Source organism: Scardinius erythrophthalmus, assembly GCF_964197995.2.
Source record: "Scardinius erythrophthalmus genome assembly, chromosome: 5".
In the NCBI taxonomy this organism is placed as follows: Eukaryota; Metazoa; Chordata; class Actinopteri; order Cypriniformes; family Leuciscidae; genus Scardinius; species Scardinius erythrophthalmus.
Window position 1 is genome coordinate 17,295,796 of NC_138225.1, and position 20,948 is coordinate 17,316,743.

General features: G+C 34.5%; 1 protein-coding gene across 1 annotated transcript; it reads left to right on the plus strand.

The window, feature by feature from the left end:
* Positions 1-16,464: 16,464 nt before the first annotated feature.
* tbx3b (T-box transcription factor 3b) lies at positions 16,465-20,337 on the plus strand. Its single transcript, XM_081365799.1, has 7 exons — positions 16,465-16,796; positions 17,407-17,674; positions 17,936-18,082; positions 18,202-18,278; positions 18,765-18,898; positions 19,022-19,563; positions 19,832-20,337. The coding sequence occupies exons 1-7, from the start codon at positions 16,504-16,506 to the stop codon at positions 20,138-20,140; spliced, it is 1,770 nt and encodes a 589-aa protein (XP_081221925.1). The 5' UTR covers positions 16,465-16,503; the 3' UTR covers positions 20,141-20,337.
* Positions 20,338-20,948: the final 611 nt, after the last annotated feature.

The following is a 20,948-nucleotide window of genomic DNA, read 5'->3' on the forward strand; positions in this document are numbered from 1 at the left end:
TTTCATTCGTGCACTGCAATGGTTGGTTCACAGTATTGCCAATCACATTTTCGACCAATCACCGTTTCCCCTGCGTTGCGTTTGAGGGTATGTGTGCCAATAAAATAAGAATATGCTCAGAAAAAAAAATAAGCTAAAAAACTATTTTAAATGTTAAAATGATAATCTAAATATGCGTTCTAAATCTAAATCTTACTTCCAAATATTTAAATTTAATTTACATATCTAAACTATTATGCAAATCATCATGCCCTATGCCTTGTGATTCTTGGTCAGTTGTTTGTTTAGTAGGTAAGCAAATATTTGTCATTCATTATCCATTTATTTGACAGACATGTGCCTTGCGTAATACTCATTTATCTGAATTTCTCAATGCCATTGTAGATGTATATTCTGTTTTTGTTACGTTCTTGGTGTTCAATAAAAAAAAAAAAAAAAAAAAAATATATATATATATATATATATATATATATATATATATATATATATATATATATAATATAATATATATATATATTGTCATTCAAATAAGCTAACATTTTTAAGTGGGCCTACATATAGCTGCCAGTTTGGTTTTATTGTGTTGATTTGTTTACAGATATTATACAAATGTGATGATATTATAACAATTTAAGAGGGTTGTGCTTTTTTTTTTATTTTAGTTAGGCTACTAAAAATAATAACTTTAAATGGCAGAAGAATCAATAAGCAATTGATTAAACAGGCTCTAAGTAAAATAGCACACTCACTTCTACAGTCAATCACATATAATGTGTTCTCCTATTGTAATAAAATGTGTTATTATTGCAATGAATACAATCCATCTTGCAGAGATGTTTGACATTTCATACTGGCAGCGGTTTAAATTACTCACCGCTAGAGGTCACCCGAGGACTGGAATAGCCCTAGTTCTCACCTTGGCCTATACTCGCTGCACACAAATCCTCACTGCTTTAAGTGGATCACTGCTTAAGTGTTTTCAGAATATCGTCACCTTATGATATTATGATATAAAAAGTCATTTTTTGACAAAAATTTGTTTTTGCATAAGTCATCTCCTTATGATGCTGGCCACCTCCGGTAAAATCGCCCACATCGTCAGTTGAACAGATCATGCAATTCTACCCCTGTAGCCTAATGGCCTATGTCAAGAGTGTGACTTAAGGTCGTTTTATTTAGCCTAAGTCAAAAGACAGTGAGAGGTAATTTTACAAGCTTTTCAAGACGGCAGCTGCATCAAGAAGAACGAAAATCTACTCAACCACAATTATTGGTTGAGTTTTTTTGTGTTTTCTGAGAAACCTGAAAAAATGACATGGGCGATTATTTTAGGAAGGTGACGATATGGTGTCCGGCCCTTTTCCGTGGGTGTTCGTGAAGTTATAAGGTTTCCTTGTTGAGTCCAACCTGTAACTGTATACAGTGGCAGGTCGCACCACACTTGTAGACAGCATGCTGGACTAAAGTGTGGTTTTGAGTTTGATGGCCTCTTTAGGCTATAATCAGAGGGAAACATGTTCACACCTAAGCTGTCATACCTAATCAGGCAAAATACCATTTAATACCAGCTCAGGTTACTTCACTGAGTCGCCTCCTCTGCTTTTCCCACACACTGTTTTCCTATCAGGTTTATGAACGCTTGATTACCAACACTTTGAGGGAAATCCAGTTACACAAGTAAATTGGTCTTGGGAAAATTTGGCACTGAAGAACTTGTTCAATTAGAGATCAAATGCAGTCAGTAAAAAATAGCCTAATAATACAAATTTTATATAAATCAAAACTAAGAAGTTACATGAATCAACAAAAGAAGTGTAAGTTTTTATTTATTTTACTTTACAACAAAGACATTTAGAATTTGTAAAAATAATATAATGTCTAAATTGACCATTGAGACATTATATTAGAAAGTTCTGTGTGTATTTCTCAGCTCGACTGCTTTTATTCCTTAACAATTGCCATTACATTATTAAAAACAAAACAACAACAAAACTGTAGGAACTCTGAATACTTTAAATCGAACAGTCAGGAAGGTTCCAACATGTAAAATGACCACAGGTTTTTTTTATTTAGTTTTTATTTTTTTTATGAGGGGTGGATAAATGTAAAATAAATGATATAAATGGATTCCGTGCAACAAAGCTACATTTCATTTATATATTTACAGATCTACAGAACTTCTGATTATATATCTGATTATATCACAGATGTAAAAACAAAAGTGGAATATGCTTTTCTTGAGGATATCCCAAAAATATTACATCTTTCAAAGGTTTTCCATGCACCTTTCTTTTGAATCTTGGATCATGAATCTTTGTTTGCTTTTTGATCTCTCCATTTCTCTTTCTATGTTAGCCACACCATGATTAACATGTCTTGTCTTTGTCAGCACCTTTCATTCAACTAGACTCAAGATAAGGAATTGTAAAGCTAGTCAAGGATTATATACACCGGGACCAAAAAAAAAAAATCATAATAAGCCGTTTCTGAGCAAAGATATTCCAATTCAGAGTATACAGATGGATATCTGACACAGCAAATCCAGTCAGTTTAGCCAAAAATTGCAATCACAAATTTTCTTCACATTTAGGCCTATGTGATGTTTTTTAATGCAGACGAGTCGAGTCAACCAGGTTTGAATGACAACTTTTGCTAGTAAATAAATTTTCACACACAAGTTTTAACCATTGCCTGCAGCTGCTTCGCTGGCCCTCATTCAGTGTAATCCATTTTTGTGAGGTCAATATCACCTGCTGTTTTTATATTCCATCACCAATTACTCAGGGTCCGTAATCCTGTATTTGACACAGATCATTTCACATCAGGCTGCACCTGTTCATTCAGCACTGGATTCGTTGAGCACGTTATAATGAAGCGGAGTCATTTATTTAGTATTTTAAAGCTAACAAGGATATCTCCAATGCAGAAATGGTAAGTCTTATAGATATATTTTTTCTAAAGTAGGCTACACTGAGCGTGGTCCACCTGAATAATATGCAGTTCATCTCAGCGCAGACATTAAGAACACCTTCAGACATACATTTTGACGCTGTTTGAATCCGAGGCCGTAATTACAGGCAGGAAGGGCATCTGCATGAGGAATGATGGGCCTCTTTGTGCTGAGGTGTCCTCAGTGCGCCTCTTCTTCCATTGAGGTGTTTGTGCTGACAAAAGGGAGCGGAAGAGAAAGAATACATTTCCTTAATTAAATAGCACTGCTCCAAAGCCATTCTCATCAGAATGCCTGTCTCAGTCTATAATTCACACCAATAGTGATTCCTTAAGTGTCAGTTTGACAGTGAAAGTGCATGTTTTTATTTATTTATTTTTGCCATTTTAACAGTCTACAAAAAAATGTATTTGTTACTCCTCGTTTTTATTAGATATAAATATATATTTTGTTCTATAAAATATTTCTTTACATTAAATTGTTTTATATAATTTATAAATAATGGAAAATTGGAATGGTTATTTGTTAAATCTGCTGCTCAGCTGAAGAATATTAGTATAATATTAGTCACTTTGGTTATATTATACTTTGGTAATATTATACTTTGGTTGGTTATATTTTGGTTAACAGTTAATTTCCAAACTATCTTCCTCTACTGAAGAAGGCCTTTATTCACTCCAGGTCTGACATCTTCTCCCAGAGGAAGCCTCCACTCACCCATTATCTCTCTGCCGATTTTTACTGTCGACTTTGATCAATATGCCTCATTAACATTAAAGCAAGCCTGTCGTCTGCTCGTTTTATTTATTTATTTATTCCATCATGTTGTGCTGACTATATCTGGCCCAATTTTTTTTTTCAAGGAAGAAACTTGTTTAAGATAAGATTCCCTTTTAATGTTTTTCCTCACAAAGGTTGCATTCATTTTATATAAAAAAGCTAAAAGCTATTGTGAAATATCACTACCATTTAAAACTATTTTTTTCTATTTTAAATTGTAATTTATTTCTGTGATTGCAAAGCTGAATTTTCAACAGCCATTACTCTAGTTTTCAATCTCACATGATCCTGAATAGAATGTTCAAAATAACACCATGAAATAGAACAAATAATTGTTTTTACTGTCACTTTTGATCAGTTAATGCATCCCATAAAAGTACTAATCTTACTAACATAAAATTTAGAACAGTAGTTCGTATATAAATATTTGTCTTCAAATTTGTTCATACTTGGTTTTGGTCAATAATTAGTTTCGATTATTTGTCTCTTGTTACTTTTAAGAATTGTATAAATCTATTTTCTTTATGAATCTATTATTTTACTCATGTGTCATATTCCTTTTGAATACTCTTTAATCATTATATTCATTCATCATTATTTTATGTACAGTATGTTTTATTCTTTTAAGCTGATATTGTACTGTTGTATTATCTTTTGTGCTCTTCTGTGTTGTCAGGACAGGTGTTTATTCTGTTACCGGCTGTGTTTTCTTAGAATTGGCTACATGGTACACATTTGCAGGAAAAGTTACATGTTTATGTAATAGTGTTCTCTGCAGACATACGATAATGCACAAGCTTCAGTATTCTCTTAAAGGTGTCAAAACCACAATGGCTTTTCTGCTCCAAACTGCTGCAGATTGGCGAGGTCATCATGACTTTTAGGGTATGACAGGTGATAAACATACTGATAAGTGCTAACATATGCAGAATGGGCCCCAAAGGGACTCCTACTCAGTATAGTGCAACTTTTTCACTGGGGTTTTAAGAGCAATCCGCTTCTGGCATTCTTCAAATCTCGGGGCCCTGCTATTTACTCATTCTTCCCTAGACTTCAATTTGTAGGTATTATACTTATACAGTATCTCATCGATAACAACATTTAGTTATACTTTACTAATCATTTGAGTTATATATTTAGATTTTATTATTGTTCTTAAAATGAATCCTTTCATTTTACAAATAAAATTTTCAAGTGTTTGTGAATCAAGATTTTGTTATCATTTTGTTATACAGTAAAATTCATCTGTGAAATCATCTTTTACTCATCTGACTGGATAACCACCCCCCCCCCCCAATCTTATGGAGAGACACTTCAAAGAGACACTCTCAGAGTCAACAATGGGTGGAAGAAAAGTCTCTGCTCCACAGGGACTGAAACTAGAGTAAACTGAATGCTGGGAAACAATTGTAGGTTTGTGACAGATTCACAGGCAGACATGATAAATTCCAAACATTTCTCAAGCTCTTAGATCCATACTGTGGTCAAACTTAGACCAGAGAACCTTTGTGCATGTGCTACTGAACACCACAATATCTATCTATCTATCTATCTATCTATCTATCTATCTATCTATCTATCTATCTATCTATCTATCTATCTATCTATCTATCTATCTATCTATCTATCTATCTATCTATCTATCAATCTATCAATCTATCTATCTATCTATCTATCTATCTATCTATCTATCTATCTATCTATCTATCTATCTATCTATCTATCTATCTATCTATCTATCTATCTATCCCTTTCTGATTTTTGATTCTCCTTTCGCAATGTACTTTGTCCTGACCCATTCACTTTGGCAAATAAACACACCAAAGCCCTTGCAAAGTTTAAATAAACATAGTTTTATTGGCTTTATTGCATTGCAAAATCAATCCAGGCATTTTAATATAAAGGGAGTAAATCACTTGCTTGAAGCAAACAGAAATAGAAAAACAATTCAGGAGGCAAAGGGAAGGAAATCAATTTTCACACATTAGAGCTATTATCTTATTAAGAAATGGATGGAATTCAAAGAAAGCTTCAGGGGCTCCTCTGAAGAAACTTTTAGACTGCATAAAATCTTCTATTCAGTATGCATTACAGTTTTTCTCAGTCGCTTTGGTGCATTTCTCATAACACTATTTACATTTGCACAACAGTTAATGCAGTTCTCAAAACAATTAGTACAAACTGCAAAACCTAGTTGATAACCTGCAAAAGCGTGTCACTTGCTCAAAATGGAAAGCCCATTCCTCAGAAGCAAGTATTTATGTCAATGAAAGTGTCAGTGTCATCAAAATAAAAAGTCGTGACACCATCGTTTATGAACAAGATAGTCAAATGGCTTAGTCATGTTTTCATTATGACAGTTTACTCTGTAAATGTTTTCCAATGATAAAAGTCAGATCTTGGTGACACTACCTGAAAATGCTCAAGACAGCACTATATACTATTTGCACAGCCATTTGAAAAAATACAGTAAAACTACACATTACTGTATTTATGAGGTAAATGAGTACAAGACACTGAATATGTATGTTTCACATTTTTACTGCATATGCTCTTTGCAATTCTAATTTGTTCACAGCATTGTGCAAAAGAAAAAATACACCATTAGTTACAACGAACATAAACTCCCTGTGCACAACTGTACACAATATTGCAGTAGGCCTATATACTGTATTGGAACTGAACATACAACATACATAGGACTGTAATCATTCATGCACATCCAGACGTTCCTCTCTGTCTGGTCACATAATTTCATCTACATCACAGCGAATATCATCTCTTGCTCAATTGCAAATTGTTCAATTTAGGAGACTTTTTTAGGATTTTTTTTTTTATTTATTTTTTAATGACAGATTTTGACAACTAGTTCAACATTTTTGTATGTAATGACTCAAGCAATGAAATTAGGACTATTAGTTTTATATGGAATGACTATTCAGCATTCACAAGTATAGTTAATTTTGACTGACATGACATAAGCAAATGATAATGTTATAAAACAGCAGAGAGTTGTATGAAAGTATTTGATGCATGTCCAAAAGCATTTGCAATTTGTTGGAAGGAATGAGAAACTGCTACTATGATGTGCACAAATGACTAAATGTTGTGGAGGTTGAACTAACTGTTGTGCAAATGTAAATAGTGATGTGAGAAATGCACCAAAGCGACTGAGAAAAACTGTAAATCCTAAAATTACAATCAACTTTATTATTGCGTATAATAAAATCTGAAATTTAAAATATTTATATAAAATAAATCTAAAAATATTTATTTTTAAAAACGTTTATCTCACAGGCACATTTGTTGGAATTATATATAGGAATTTACTTGCAGGTAGAATGTTGATATATGCCATAGGTGTACCTGACAAAAGAGCTTTTACAAAGAGATTTAAAGGTAGGGTAGGCAATGTTTTTTTATAAACACTTTTTGTTACTGGTTGAAACTCTCTTCACATCCTGAGAGCAATCAATCATAGAAGTGGTCTAAATGTGGTCTAGTCCTATATCTTCTCTGGAAGTCTGAGGACCAAAAAATCAACCAGAAAACCTGTCAACATACTGTATGCATTTCCACCTACGCATGCACACCATGCTCACGCAGACATTGCACATCCTCAGTGCGTTCTGTAAGGCTATCCAGAGCTGTATGCTGCGTCCCAATTCAGAGGCTGCATCCTTTGAAGGGCGCATTTAAAGGCTGATTGTGTCATCATGGCGCGATGAAGGCTGTCCCATTTCGAAGGCTCCTCCAAATGTGGCCTTGAAATGCACCCTCTGTTTCGTGGGAAATGAAGGATACAACAGATGGACCCGTCACAGCCTTGCTTACCCCAGAATTCGTTACATTCCAGTGACAACCAGTGGTTTTGTCCATCCCAGAACTAGTAAAATCACAAAATAAAAAACTTTGCTGACGTAACTTTACCCCGTACTGTAAAAAAAAAAAAAAAAAAAAAAATAGCTTACTGCTAACTGCTACTATACAATAATCTTTGGGACACAGTACATACTTTTAAGCTCTTTCATTTACAGAATATTTTCAGTAAAAAAAATCTGAATTTAATTAAAAACAAAAGTTTGGAAATTCCTTTAAATCTAAATAACCATAGGCCTACAATCAAAAACTCGAATATCAGATACCGAAAGTAAGACCTCCAAAGTAAACAAATGTTTCCATCTAATTTAATTTACTGAAAAGCTTCCCTTATTTACCCCTTCCCTCTGTGTTCATTACCCAGATTCATGTTTAATACTCTAAGGACTACTACAGCTTTTAATCACAGGTTTACTGAGCCTGGCAGACCTTTCCTAATCTACCAGAGTAGGTTTTCACTGCTCAAAAACATCAATACAGTCTTTTTGGTGTGGGTGTTCATGGCATTAGTTGCGTTCCAATGAGCCGTGTCCCCTGAGCCTCACAATGGCCCCCAAAGAGCAGATTCAGGGCCTGTTTTCCCTGAAGAATTTCAAAACATTTATATTTAAAAAAAATACTTCAACAATGATCCCAGATCAGTTCTACAAAGTCACTCCCATTAAATCTTTTTGATTTCACTTCAGTTTTTATTTATAACCATGACCATGACCTACAGAAGCCATTTTTAAAAGACACTGGGTCCTATCATACACTCGGTGCAATGCGGCGCCAGGCGTGACCCGAGTGTTTTTTGCTAGTTTCAGCCTGACGCAGTTATCATTTTCACGTCCTGCGCCACATCGTTTAAATAGCAAATGCATTTGCGCCCATCTGTTCGCCCATAGGCGTGCTGGTCTGAAAACGAGGCGTGTTATTTTGAGGCAACTGAAATAGACTGCGCCATTGACCAACAAAAACCTGGTCTAAAGTCAATGGCACAATATTTTTCTTAGAGCGCGTTAGTAATGTGCGCATAGGCGTACACTCTGCTTATTAAACACAGGGCAGCAGCACAAAAACATGGCAAATATTAGAGAAATAAAAGGATTACAATGTAAAATATTATGTGTACATAAAGATATGGTGGAATCCGGCTTGTCCCGTAGATGGTTTGCGCTCTGGAGACGCGTTAGGTCTTTCCACTATCAAATTCCGTCATTTAAATAGCGAATCCGCCATGGCGCAAGTCCAACTGGTATTTAAAGGGAATGGGGGATGAGACTCTGGCGCGCCGACCATTTTCCCCATCGTTAAAGCTACACTGTGTAAGATTTTCTCCCATTTAGCGGTGAAATTGTATATGACTACCAACTGAATATTACTTTCTAGCCCCTCTTATTTCGAGGCCGTTTTAACTCCTACGGTGGCCGTATTATTTCAAATCTGCCGGCAGTCGCGAGTAATCTCCCCCTCGCATTTGTCATGGTGCCACTGAGTGTAAAAACGCGAAAGGCGAAGCTTTAATTTCCAGGTATGTCCCTCTTTGGCTAATGTATTTTCAAGATGGAGGCGCAATGGCTTCCGCCATTCAAGCGACTCGCTCGTATGTATTCTAAATGGCAGATTCTATGCTTACGAGAATACTTGATTAGTTAGTAGAAGTAATTACACTTTAATGAGCACATATAATTTTGAAAGAACAAAGTGTTTTTTTCTAAGATTCAACTTAAAAAATTACACAGTGTAGCTTTAAACCAGAGTTTCTCAAACTCGGTCTTGGAGGGCCACTGTCCTGCACAGTTTAGCTCCAACCCTGATCAAACACACCTGAGCAAGCCAATCAATGTCTTCAGGATCACTAGAAACTCACAGCTAGGTGTGTTTGATCAGGGTTGGAGCTAAACTGTGCAGGACAGTGGCCCTCCAGGACCGAGTTTGAGAAACCCTGCTTTAAACTATGGCAAAAGTGGATTCGGACGCGCCCTAAATGCACTTACGCCGTGCGCTTTAGACCAAGCGCTTAGATCATTAAAATAGGGCCGCAACTATCCTGTTCAGCAAAGGGCTTAATTTGCATACATAAAAGAATAAACAAAAAAACACACAGAAGATTTCAGCAGAACTATAGTGATGATATATTTGTGCTCAATATGAGGCAGATTGTGGTTGCCATCCAGTATGAGCAAAGCCAGTATTTGAATAGTTTCAATGGTTCTTGAGGACTGACCTTCATCTGAATCAAAGCACATTCAACCCTGCCAGTTATCATTGACCTTCTGACATCATCAATATCTGTGCACATTTTTTTTTATTTGATTCTCGAAGTGCAGATGTGCAATGAAATTGATTTCTTTCTTTATCAAGTACAATCACATAAGATGTTTTTCTCATTGCCTTGAGCAATGTGTTATTCTATGAAGCATTTCATAGCGTTTCACAGAACCTTCAGTACGGATTTTGTTATTATGTGTCTTTTTTGTTGTTTGAAAACAAGGATCACAAAATGATCTATAATAATAATAATAAAATAAAAAAGCTTTCACCTGGGCTCTGCTAAAAGGAGACTCGGGTCTCATTTATATTCAAACTGATTTCTTTTATTCTTTAAAATGTGGGAATAAGTACTTGAACCATCAAAGATCGGTGTGACAATAATATATCCAATTTTATAAGAATCTACAAAAAAGCAGAAGGACAAACATTTAGCTTTTTCAAATGCTGATATCATTTAAAAAGATTAGCAATGAACTTGAAATATACTGAGAGTGATACAGTATATACAAACTCTCATAACGACACATCATAAAATTTTACAATATTTAATTTAGTCAGTCTATAGACTGATCTCTCTGATCTCTGACTAAATATTTATGTATTTACCTTTATATATCATTCTAAAGTTTGATGTTGGTAAGAAATTGTAATCACAATTATGCTCACAAACGCTGCATTTATTTGATAAAAAATACAATTAAAAAATAATGTTGTGAAATATTCCAATTTAAATGAATCAGTTTCTATTGCAATCTTTTTAAAATGTAATTTATTCCTGTGCTGGCAAATCTGAATTTTCAGCATCATTACTCCAGTCTTCAGTGTCACATGATCTTTCAGAAATCATTCTAATGCTGATTTGCTGCTCAAGAAACATTTATTTTTATTATAAAAGGGGTCATCAGATGTTTTTTTTTATTTTTAAATTTTAATATGTTCCTTGAGGTTCACTTATAATCAGTGTTGGGGGTAACTCATTACAAGTAACTTGAGTTACGTAATCAGATTACTTTTTCAAGTAATACAAGTAATTTCAAGTAAAGTAACGCATTACTTTTAAAATTTACAACCAAATATCTGAGTTACTTTTTCAAATAAGTAATGCAAGTTACTTTGTTTTCCCATTTATTGACTGACAGCTCCCTCGTCCGCATGTTGAGACAAATAGAAGTGCAGAGGCGTTGTGTGTGTGTGTGTGTGTGTGTGTGTGTGTAAACATGATGGTTATTGTAGTTCTAGACTAAATGTGAGCGTGTATACTCATCTCACTTGCACAAAAAAAGATTCAATATCCCTAGAAAATGAATAAAATCAGTGAAATGCAGAATCAGAATACTAAGCAAACCTCCAATAACTAAATATGTTAAATAAAATAAAATGGATTCGTGTTAAACTTTTCTCTCCTGCATCCTATTCTTCTGTTATCCAGAACAGCAGCTGAAAGGTTTGTTTGAAGGGCGCCCTATACTATACAGGAGTAAATGTGCATTTCCTTCTTATTATTTCACTTTTGGTGTGAATGGGTCTTTACATTTGGCCAAAAATATAACTTTTTTGTTATAAAAAAACAAGCCCAGCCCAGGTGGAAAAGGTGGAAAAAAGTAATGCAAAAGTAACGTAAAAGTAACGTAACGCATTACTTTTCTAATAAAGTGACTGTAACGCAATTAGTAACTTTTTAAGGGAGTAACGCAATATTGTTATGTATTACTTTTATAAATAACTTTCTCCAACACTGCTTATATGTCAATCATCACATATGGTGTATAGGCAAGTGTCAGATGTTTAACATGTCAACACAAGTAAAACATGATGTTTTTTTTTCACGGATTCTTTGATGAATAGAAAGTTCAAATAGAAAGTTGAAACAGAAATCTGAAATAAATAAATAATTTGTAATATAATAAATGTATTTACCACCATCCATATGCATCCATACTGTATAAAAGTATTCATTTCTTTCAAAAAAAAATCTTACTGACCCCATATTTTTGAACGTTAGTGTATTTATCTATTAATAAACAATATTTCAGGAAGTGATGATCTTCATTAAATGTAAATTGATGTAAACTGAATCAGACTGATGACTACACTGCAGACACAATCAGTCATTTACTCTCATTTCCCCCAGTGCTCATTCATCTGCTGCTGGACCTGCTCCCAGAAAGCCTGTCTGAGAGATGTGCTGATTTCTGCTGTTTACTTAATCTTGAATGTGGTCATTAAAAAATTAGATGGGGAAAAAAAATCTTGCCTGTCCTGTTTTTGTTTCTAAGCAGCACCATCAATTTGACAGCATGACGTGCTCTCAACCTCTGCTCTTTGCAACCTCTCTCTCTCTCCTCACACCTTCTCAGTGCCACGGTTTAACTACATTCCTCCCACCTCCACAGTCCAAACATGTCCAGTCACACCAGTCTGTTAGCGGCCGACTATTCATCACAGCCCCTCTAAATAAACAGCTGAGGTGTTTGAGAGATGGCCACATATTGCTGGACTTCAATTACTAACATTCAATGATTGTGTTATCCTTTATTTTTCCTCATGGATATATTCTCAAAACGCAATCCCTTCATGTGCACATCTGCAAAATGAATCACTTTTATGCTTTTACTGTTGTAATGCTTATTGAGGACCCTCTACCCAAGGTTGTCTCTTTAGGAACATTCGTGAATCGTGAGCTGATTGTTATATGCTGCTAATAACATCTTTTAGGCTATACAAAAAAAAAAAAAAACACTGAGATACCACAATGCTTGCAATAGTAAAAATAGGTGTATTATAAATTCAACTAACATTACAAAATAATGTAAAAAATTATATGATCAATAAATTATGACAACATGTTTTGAGATTGTTTAACTGATCAAAATAAATTAAGCAATTTTCTTTTTTTTTAATAAGTTATACAAGATTCAACTCATTTTAGTGAATCAGTTTAGTGCACTCTAAAAATAATTCCATGGCATAGTAAATATTACAGTAATATTTAACTTTATTAACTTAATAAAATCTCTGAATATCATTTATTTGATTGTTTGAGTTAAACATACCAAGTTTTTTTCACTAAAATAATTTAGTATTTGACTAACCAATTATTTATTTGTAATACACTTAATATATTTGTGAAATTTCTATCAAAATATTTGAGAATGGAGAAATAAACTGATCTGTTTCAAGAACCACAAATATTACTTAATTCAAATCAATATCATTAATATAGGCTATTTAATACACTCTTAAGAAATTGAGTAAGTTTACTCAATTAAAACAATGCACCCCTCCCCCACCCTCTGACGTCTGAGTTTAAATGTAGGATATATTGTATACATGTTTAAACAGTGCACAATATGTACTGATGTAACGTTACTCCTCGACAATAAAGGCCAGTGTCATGTATACCGGTGGTTGTATGGAATACTATTTTACAAAGGTTTAGAGAAAATAAAAAAGTTAATATTACTCATAAATAAAAACAGTTAATATTACACATACATTTTTTTTTATTTTTTATTATTTCTACTCAATTTGATTTGTTAATGTACCAGAAGCAGTTACTTAGATCTACTTAATTTTTTTACTTACATTTACTCAGTTCATACAGTGTATTGTAATTGATTTCACTGCTTTAAAATGTAATTTTAAATTTTCAAATGTTGTAATATTTTTAAGTGTAAAAATGTTTCACTAAAAAAATTGAGTAAATCATAGTACCAATTTTTAGAGTGTGTAATTTAAGTTGCAATTACTTAAACATCCAAGTTGATTGTACTTGCAAAATTTAAGGCAGCAATTATTATTATTATTATTATTATTATTATTATTTTTACAGTTTTCTATTCCTGTTTAGAACTTTGCAACTTCCTAACCAAGCGGTGGTGGTACAGTTTAAAGCAACTATTTATCCTTGGTTTTAAGTTACACACAATGCCTGTTAGTGTTCTCACAAATATCCGACTGGCATCAGCTCTCTCTCCCTCCCATAGATCTCTGCCTGCTCTCCCTTTGAAGTAGGGATGATTGACAGCCAGGGTTGCTCCTTGCCCAATAAAGATTGGGTCACCAGTAGTGGATGGCCGCAGATGGCATATCTCTCATAATCCGGTGTTTGGATCTTTCTCTGTACTCGTAGCCACCATGGCAGCGCAGCTGAACACAGGACATAAAGCTGTCATAGCAGAGCGCTGTCATAAATTTGCAGATTTACCCATTACAGAAGCAGGGCGTGAAATAATTTAAATGCTTCAGAATGAAGGCAATGTTCAAAATAAAGCTGTATCTCTGTGAGTGGAGTTTTCACCACCCTTAGTCAATACAACAGCTGTTTTTTTTATCATAAACATACACACACACACACACACACACACATACACACAAAATATTATGTAAAAAATATTACATTATAGAAAACAGTTATTTTAAATTGTAATAATAATAACAATATTTATGTTTGAATAAATGCAGCCGGAGAGAGACATCTTTTGAATTTTTTTATCTTACCGAAAATTATAAACTTTTAAAACTTTTGAATGGCAGTATCTATTTTTGGTTCTGTTTATGATACATATAGGGAAATAAAATAATGAAATAAATAAAACAGCAGTCTAGGAAATAATTAAAAAATTACTATAATACCTCCTTTTCTCTGAGATGAGAGGGAAAATGGCACCAGAGACGCATGCATTTAAATGTTTATGACATAATACTCAACACTGTCCTGATACTAAAGCAATGTGCCGTCAGGTATTTTACACTGTACTATACACTAATGCAAAAACAACACAAAAGTTTCACCAGTTAGTGAAATGTATTCTTAGTGCCTCCCCCTGAGAAAAACACTGCTAAAGTGCTGATGCCTTGAGGAAGCAGAAACAGAAATAGATCCTTATTAAAAAAAACAGCAAGAGCGTCTGATGGGACTTCCCCATTACGGTATATGGACTATCAAATTGTCAACATGATAGTTTGGCCCCAGCCTTCAAAAACATCAAACCTTATATCCAGATGACTAGAATGAGAGGTTTAGAATATTTGATTGGTAACATGACAAAGAAGAAAAATAGTTTGTGTTGAACACAAAGTTACACAACTGATGGTTTCAAGAGGCTTGTGTTCTGCTGGTCTCACTTAGTCCTCTAGTTTTTGAGCCTTTATGGAATGTGTAGCCAAAACTCTTCTGCAATAGAAAAGTGTAACTGAATACACTTCCTAATCCAGCCAGGACAATCAAAAGCATACATCAGTTGAATCCTCAGTCACTTCCCACTCATATCACAGCATGATCTTATGGGATGGAGTCTGGGAGCAAGAAAAGATGGGACATATAATTAATGGCACCCCCTTAAAATAGTGTTATTATAAGATGTTTGTGCTTCACGAATATGTCACATATAAGATTAAACAGCTTTCTCATGTTGGACTATAGTTTGTGATTGTGCTGTTAGGTGCTTTTGCACAGATTACAGGGATATATTGATTATGGGTGGTCTTGTGGGAGGTGAGTGGGTGGGTAATTTAATGTGACAGTTGTATAAAGAGCATCAGTTATAGGGCAATATTTTTGCATGTATAAACTGCTGTTTGTTCTACAGACAGTATACTGCCATTATAACATATACTTTTAATCAAGTAATGTCAGAATAACTACAGAATATCTCTCAAGATCTATTTCCAAATGTCAATTTCTGCATAGCTTGGGTTAAGTTGTCACAATGGAATCTGACATTTAACAATCTGTTTTAGGATCATCCTAAAAATGGTACAAGTGGCCTAATGTACAAAAATATCAAATTAATTGTAATTGTATAAATGTAAAATACTGACTAGCCGACTATATATATATATATATATATATATATATATATATATATATATATATATATATATATATATATATATATATATATATATATATATATATATATATAATGTATCAATGTCAGATATATAAGATAGGCCTATGACTTTCTAGACTGAATGTACAGTATTTCAGTATATTTTATTGTGTTCTTCTGCCATTCAACTATTAGGGGATTCTTGTTCATGTGTCATAAAAGGGTTTAGACTAGCCTATACAAAATCACTGGCAGAGAAAACATACACCTGATCTGAGTAATTGTACTTTTGACAAAACCTTTGTGACAACTAGCCCCGATCTCCCTTAAATGCCCTACATTCTTTCTTCACTTTCTTCACAAACATGAGCAGCACTAAACTCTGGATAGCTGATGTTCCATTTGTATCAAATCACTTTGTTGCAGTTGATTCTTTACACAAATCGATTTACCACGCCCTTATGAAGCACAATTGGTTTGCATGTGTCCGCGGAGCCAATCAGAACCCCCGACTGACCCGTCCCGACCAGAAACCACCATGCTGTCTGGAGATCCGGCATAAGGTCCCCAGGGTTCATCTGTGCGCATGAGACCCCATAAAACAACCTTTACTGTCTCTGCAGTTGGGCTTTTCTCTCTACAGGACAAAGACATGAAAGCATGAATGAATGACGCGAGATTCATTTTGACAAACAGTAGCCTACAACTTCTGACACACTGAAACTAGCATGATTCCACATAAGGAGTGAATGCTGAAGATTTCAGGGAGGAGTTGTGGGGATGGAGTGAATATAAGTTGAGAGAATGGCGTATCACTTTATACCGGCCAGTTCCACTGATTTTACGATTAGTTCGATGCTTGGACAGCAGTCACAGTTTTTTCCTGTTGGATACGGGAAACAGCAGATTGCGAACGCTCTCCATAACTCTATTCGCCTGGCACTCAAAGAAGCCGCTTCTCCCGCGCACCTCTCTGTGGAGACGAGAGACCTCGGACTGACACCTGAAGATGACCCCGTGGTTCACCTGGAAGCCAAGGAACTGTGGGGTCAGTTTCACAAAAGCGGCACGGAGATGGTCATAACAAAGTCTGGAAGGTAAGAAAAATATTTAAAACGACTAGACCCGTGAGTGTCTTTTAAAAAAATCAGCGTGACGATCTCAGCTATTCACGTGCAAGCAATTTATTTATTTTGTGGTGTCAGTGTCACTATGTAATTCTGAATTGCACACTTGTACATAAGGTTTTCAGAACTTTGACTGACGTTCTGGCAAGGTTCTCTCAACGTTAAGAACGAACATTCGTATAGTAACGTTAATAGAATGTTCGTTCGAAGTTATCTGGCCTTCAATATAGCCTAGGTCTAATGCTCTCAAAACGTTAGGCTAGGCCTATAACAGTTTTTCTTCCCCTGAACGTTTTAGTTGGACGTTCATGTAACACATTTAAAATGTTAGGCTACTCGTTGCAGAATGTTCAAAGAAGATTCAAAAGTATCCCATAATGTCTGCAAAGTTGTTTCTTTAACGTTCGCTTAACCATTTTGTTCTTTAAACTGGTAGGCTAATTTTGACATTTTAAAGAATATTCAGAATCAGAAATAACGTTTCCATATTTGAACATTAACAAAACATTCTTAGAACATATTTTTGTTATTTGAGTGTAAACGACATAGTGAAATAGCCTATGTCTTTTGCTTCTTCGAGGCGCATGTTTCCAGCGTTTAAAGTGCGCTGCAGCGGCTTTGACAGGAAGGCGAGGTACATCCTGCTGATGGATATAGTGGCGGCTGACGACTTCAGATACAAGTTTCACAACTCCCGTTGGATGGTGGCTGGAAAGGCCGATCCAGAAATGCCCAAACGAATGTACATCCACCCAGACAGTCCTGCTACCGGGGAGCAATGGATGTCCAAAGCTGTCACCTTTCATAAACTAAAACTGACGAACAATATATCTGACAAACATGGATTTGTGAGTATTTAATATGTGATTCATAATTTATGAACGACCTTTATTGTAAATTTCTCCTTAAACTAATTTTCTCTGTCACCAAGCTTGTATAAAAGGCAAATTGCTCTATGAAAATCCAACAAGTTGCGTGTAGGCTATCAAACAGCTCTGTGTGAAAAGATTTAAAAAATGGTGAAATCCGAACAGAAATGTTTTTAAATTATTGTTTAAAAATAATTTGTTTGCAATGATTATGAAAAATGATGTGATTTTATTTTGCAGACAATTTTAAACTCCATGCATAAATATCAGCCGAGGTTTCATATCGTTCGAGCCAACGACATCCTCAAACTTCCTTACAGCACATTCAAAACATACGTGTTTCCTGAGACGGAATTTATCGCTGTTACGGCATACCAAAACGAAAAGGTGACAGGATGGATTCAAATGTTTAATCAATGAAACCACATATTATCCTAATAAAGTTGTGAACAATTTTCACAACACTTAAGCAATGTGAAATCTTAATGGACACGTTAACCTTACAGATAACTCAGTTGAAAATCGATAATAATCCATTTGCAAAAGGATTCCGCGATACCGGAAATGGGAGACGAGAGAAAAGGTCAGTTTTTTCCCCCCTTTCAGATTTCATAAATATGCCTATAAATATCCTGTTTAAAATTCCACTTAATGATTCTATTTTGCATTTTCATTGATTTTCAGGATAAATTATTTAGCCTTTAGCCTACTGAAAAGTTGAACTAGGCCTAATCCATAGGATCATTTCGGAGGCTATTTGGTCTGCCCTTTTTTGTTTTAATGACAGCAGCACTCGAGCTGTATGAACCCAACTTTGTGTAAACCCTGATGATTATGTTCTCCAGCATGATTTGAGATTGATTCACAAAGGATCATTAACCTTTGGAACAAAGGAGTTCACATATTTGATTAGTGACAATCTTTCTTATTTGTCTTTGTTTTAAATTTCTCACAAACTTTCTCTTTATTTCCATTTTGAATCTCAGATGTTCAATGTGGACTTATGAACAGCATGGTCTGAAAAGAATCGTTTTAATATCCACTGACGTGATTATTTTTCAATACTTAGGAAACAGATGTTGCATCAGAGGTGCGACGTGGAAGCGAAAAAAGCCAATGTGTTCACAGACGACTCATGTTTTGACCAAAGTTCATCAAATTATTTGATTCAAGAGACTAATGTCGTTACATCAACTTCAACAGGTTTCAATTGGAATTTAATTTATACTATATATATGCTTTTTATGTTCTATTTTATAGGCTATTAATAACATTGGTATTCCTAACATACATTTATGAGATATTTGTATTATATTTATTCAACAGATACGAATGAGAGCGACATTGATGGATATGGAGATGAGAAGGAAAGCAATGAAGTTGAAGTTTCTCAAGATGAGCAAAATTCCAGAGTAATCTCTACAACAGTGAAAGAGTCCAAGGACAATTCAAAAGAGAAGATACAAGGAGATTGGAACATAGAAGCCAACAACAAGGAAAAGCTTGGTGAGGAGGAGGCTACTGAACATTTACCCTTTGATAAAAAACATGCTGAACAATCCAAGTTTGCAGTTGACGTGACTGATGTTTCTCAGAAGGGTTTGCTCGCTCGGCCCTATTACATCCCCCATCCAGGCCTAATTAATTCGCTGCGTGTGCCGGCACAAGTCTTGTCAAATTTATGTCAGTTTCATTATGTTGGAACACTTCCACTTTTGGCATCTGAAGCAACTGGTCCTTGGTCATCTCGAAGGTCAAATGAAGGGGATGGTCAAAGTCACACCACTTCAGTCTCGACCTCACCACAAAGACTTACTGGCATGCCAGATTTACCACCTTACTTTCAGCAGCACAGAACGACCTCTCAGGTAGGTCCATAATTCATGATGTAAGCCTAATATATCACTAAAAATAAATATAATTTAAAATAAATTGATTGACTTGAAAAGAATAAAACATATATAATAAAATATAAAAAGACACAAAATGAAATGCTAAATGAAATGTGTTGTTTTATAGCCTTTAACTTGCATGTAAATTTTAACAAAAATATATAAAGATGTATAAAACTTGCATGTAAATTTTAACAAAAATATATAAAGAATATACAGTACATATTTGATCTAATTTTCACAGAATGTGCTTGTTTCGACGCATGGAAGTGTCTTACCTTATCCACAGAGTTACATGACTACATCTGCTGCCACCTCCTCTGCGATACCATACCAGGTTCAACGCACCCCTTTTCTCAACGTTAGCTACCGATCCCGATGCAGACCCTACCCTGTACCAATGTGGGTGCATGGCCGAAAAATGCCACAAACCTCAGTATTTATTCCATATGGTGAAACTGATACAAATGAGCACGCTGGTATTACAACTGCATCAACTGAGTTTAGATCAAAACCTAATGAGGATCAAAACACAACGTGTCGGGATCTCTAGAGATGTCTGTACAGGAACAACAACAAATTTAGTAAGCTGTAATTACGTGCATTATAAGTCTATGGAATGTGAAGGTCTGGATTAAAAAATAATATATACTATTTATTCTTTAGTCTTTATCTGCTGTGTAAATGTGTGAAAAATGCATTCAAAAACATGAAGTTGCAGAGCAACCATTAAATAAATTTCATACCATTTTCTCTGTTTTCCCATTTATTTGCTTTACTTCTATTATTATTATTATTATTATTATTTAAACTGCACTATATCAAGCACCATTCTATTTTAAGAATTTTTTTAATTAAAAAATGTTTTATTTATTTTCAACAACAGTCTGTAATTGATAGTAACCATATGGCTAATCTATACAGTATCTCACTTAAGCATATTTTTACTATATCACAGTCTTAGCAATATAATTGTTTATTTAAGATTGTGGGGATGCCCATACAATTTTTTTTTTTAAATAATATGTAAATAAATCTTACATTGAGAATTTTTATTTTTAGTTCAAAAAAATTTACATACAACCTCATACCATTCATGAGAGCAAAATAAAAAATAAAAATTATGGTGCAAGATCTACTGGGCTACTGAGTTAAAAACAACTTCAGTGATACATATATTAAGATTTATTACATTTCTAAATATAAATAAAATAGTCACACATTAGATTCTACCCTAATGAGCACAACGTACTATTCACAAACAGTACTATTCCTCCATAAAATCTATCCTGTCAAGTAACTTTTCTTGGGGAAAAAAAAGTTCCCCATAATACATTTGCCACAAAAAAACTGACGTTGAA

Coding starts and splice junctions, on each gene's coding strand:
- tbx3b (XM_081365799.1), top strand. CDS start 16,504: ATGGCGTATCACTTTATACCGGCCAGTTCCACTGATTTTACGATTAGT. Junction 17,675..17,935: donor TATCTGACAAACATGGATTT/GTGAGTATTTAA, acceptor TTTATTTTGCAG/ACAATTTTAAACTCCATGCA. Junction 18,899..19,021: donor CGTTACATCAACTTCAACAG/GTTTCAATTGGA, acceptor TTTATTCAACAG/ATACGAATGAGAGCGACATT.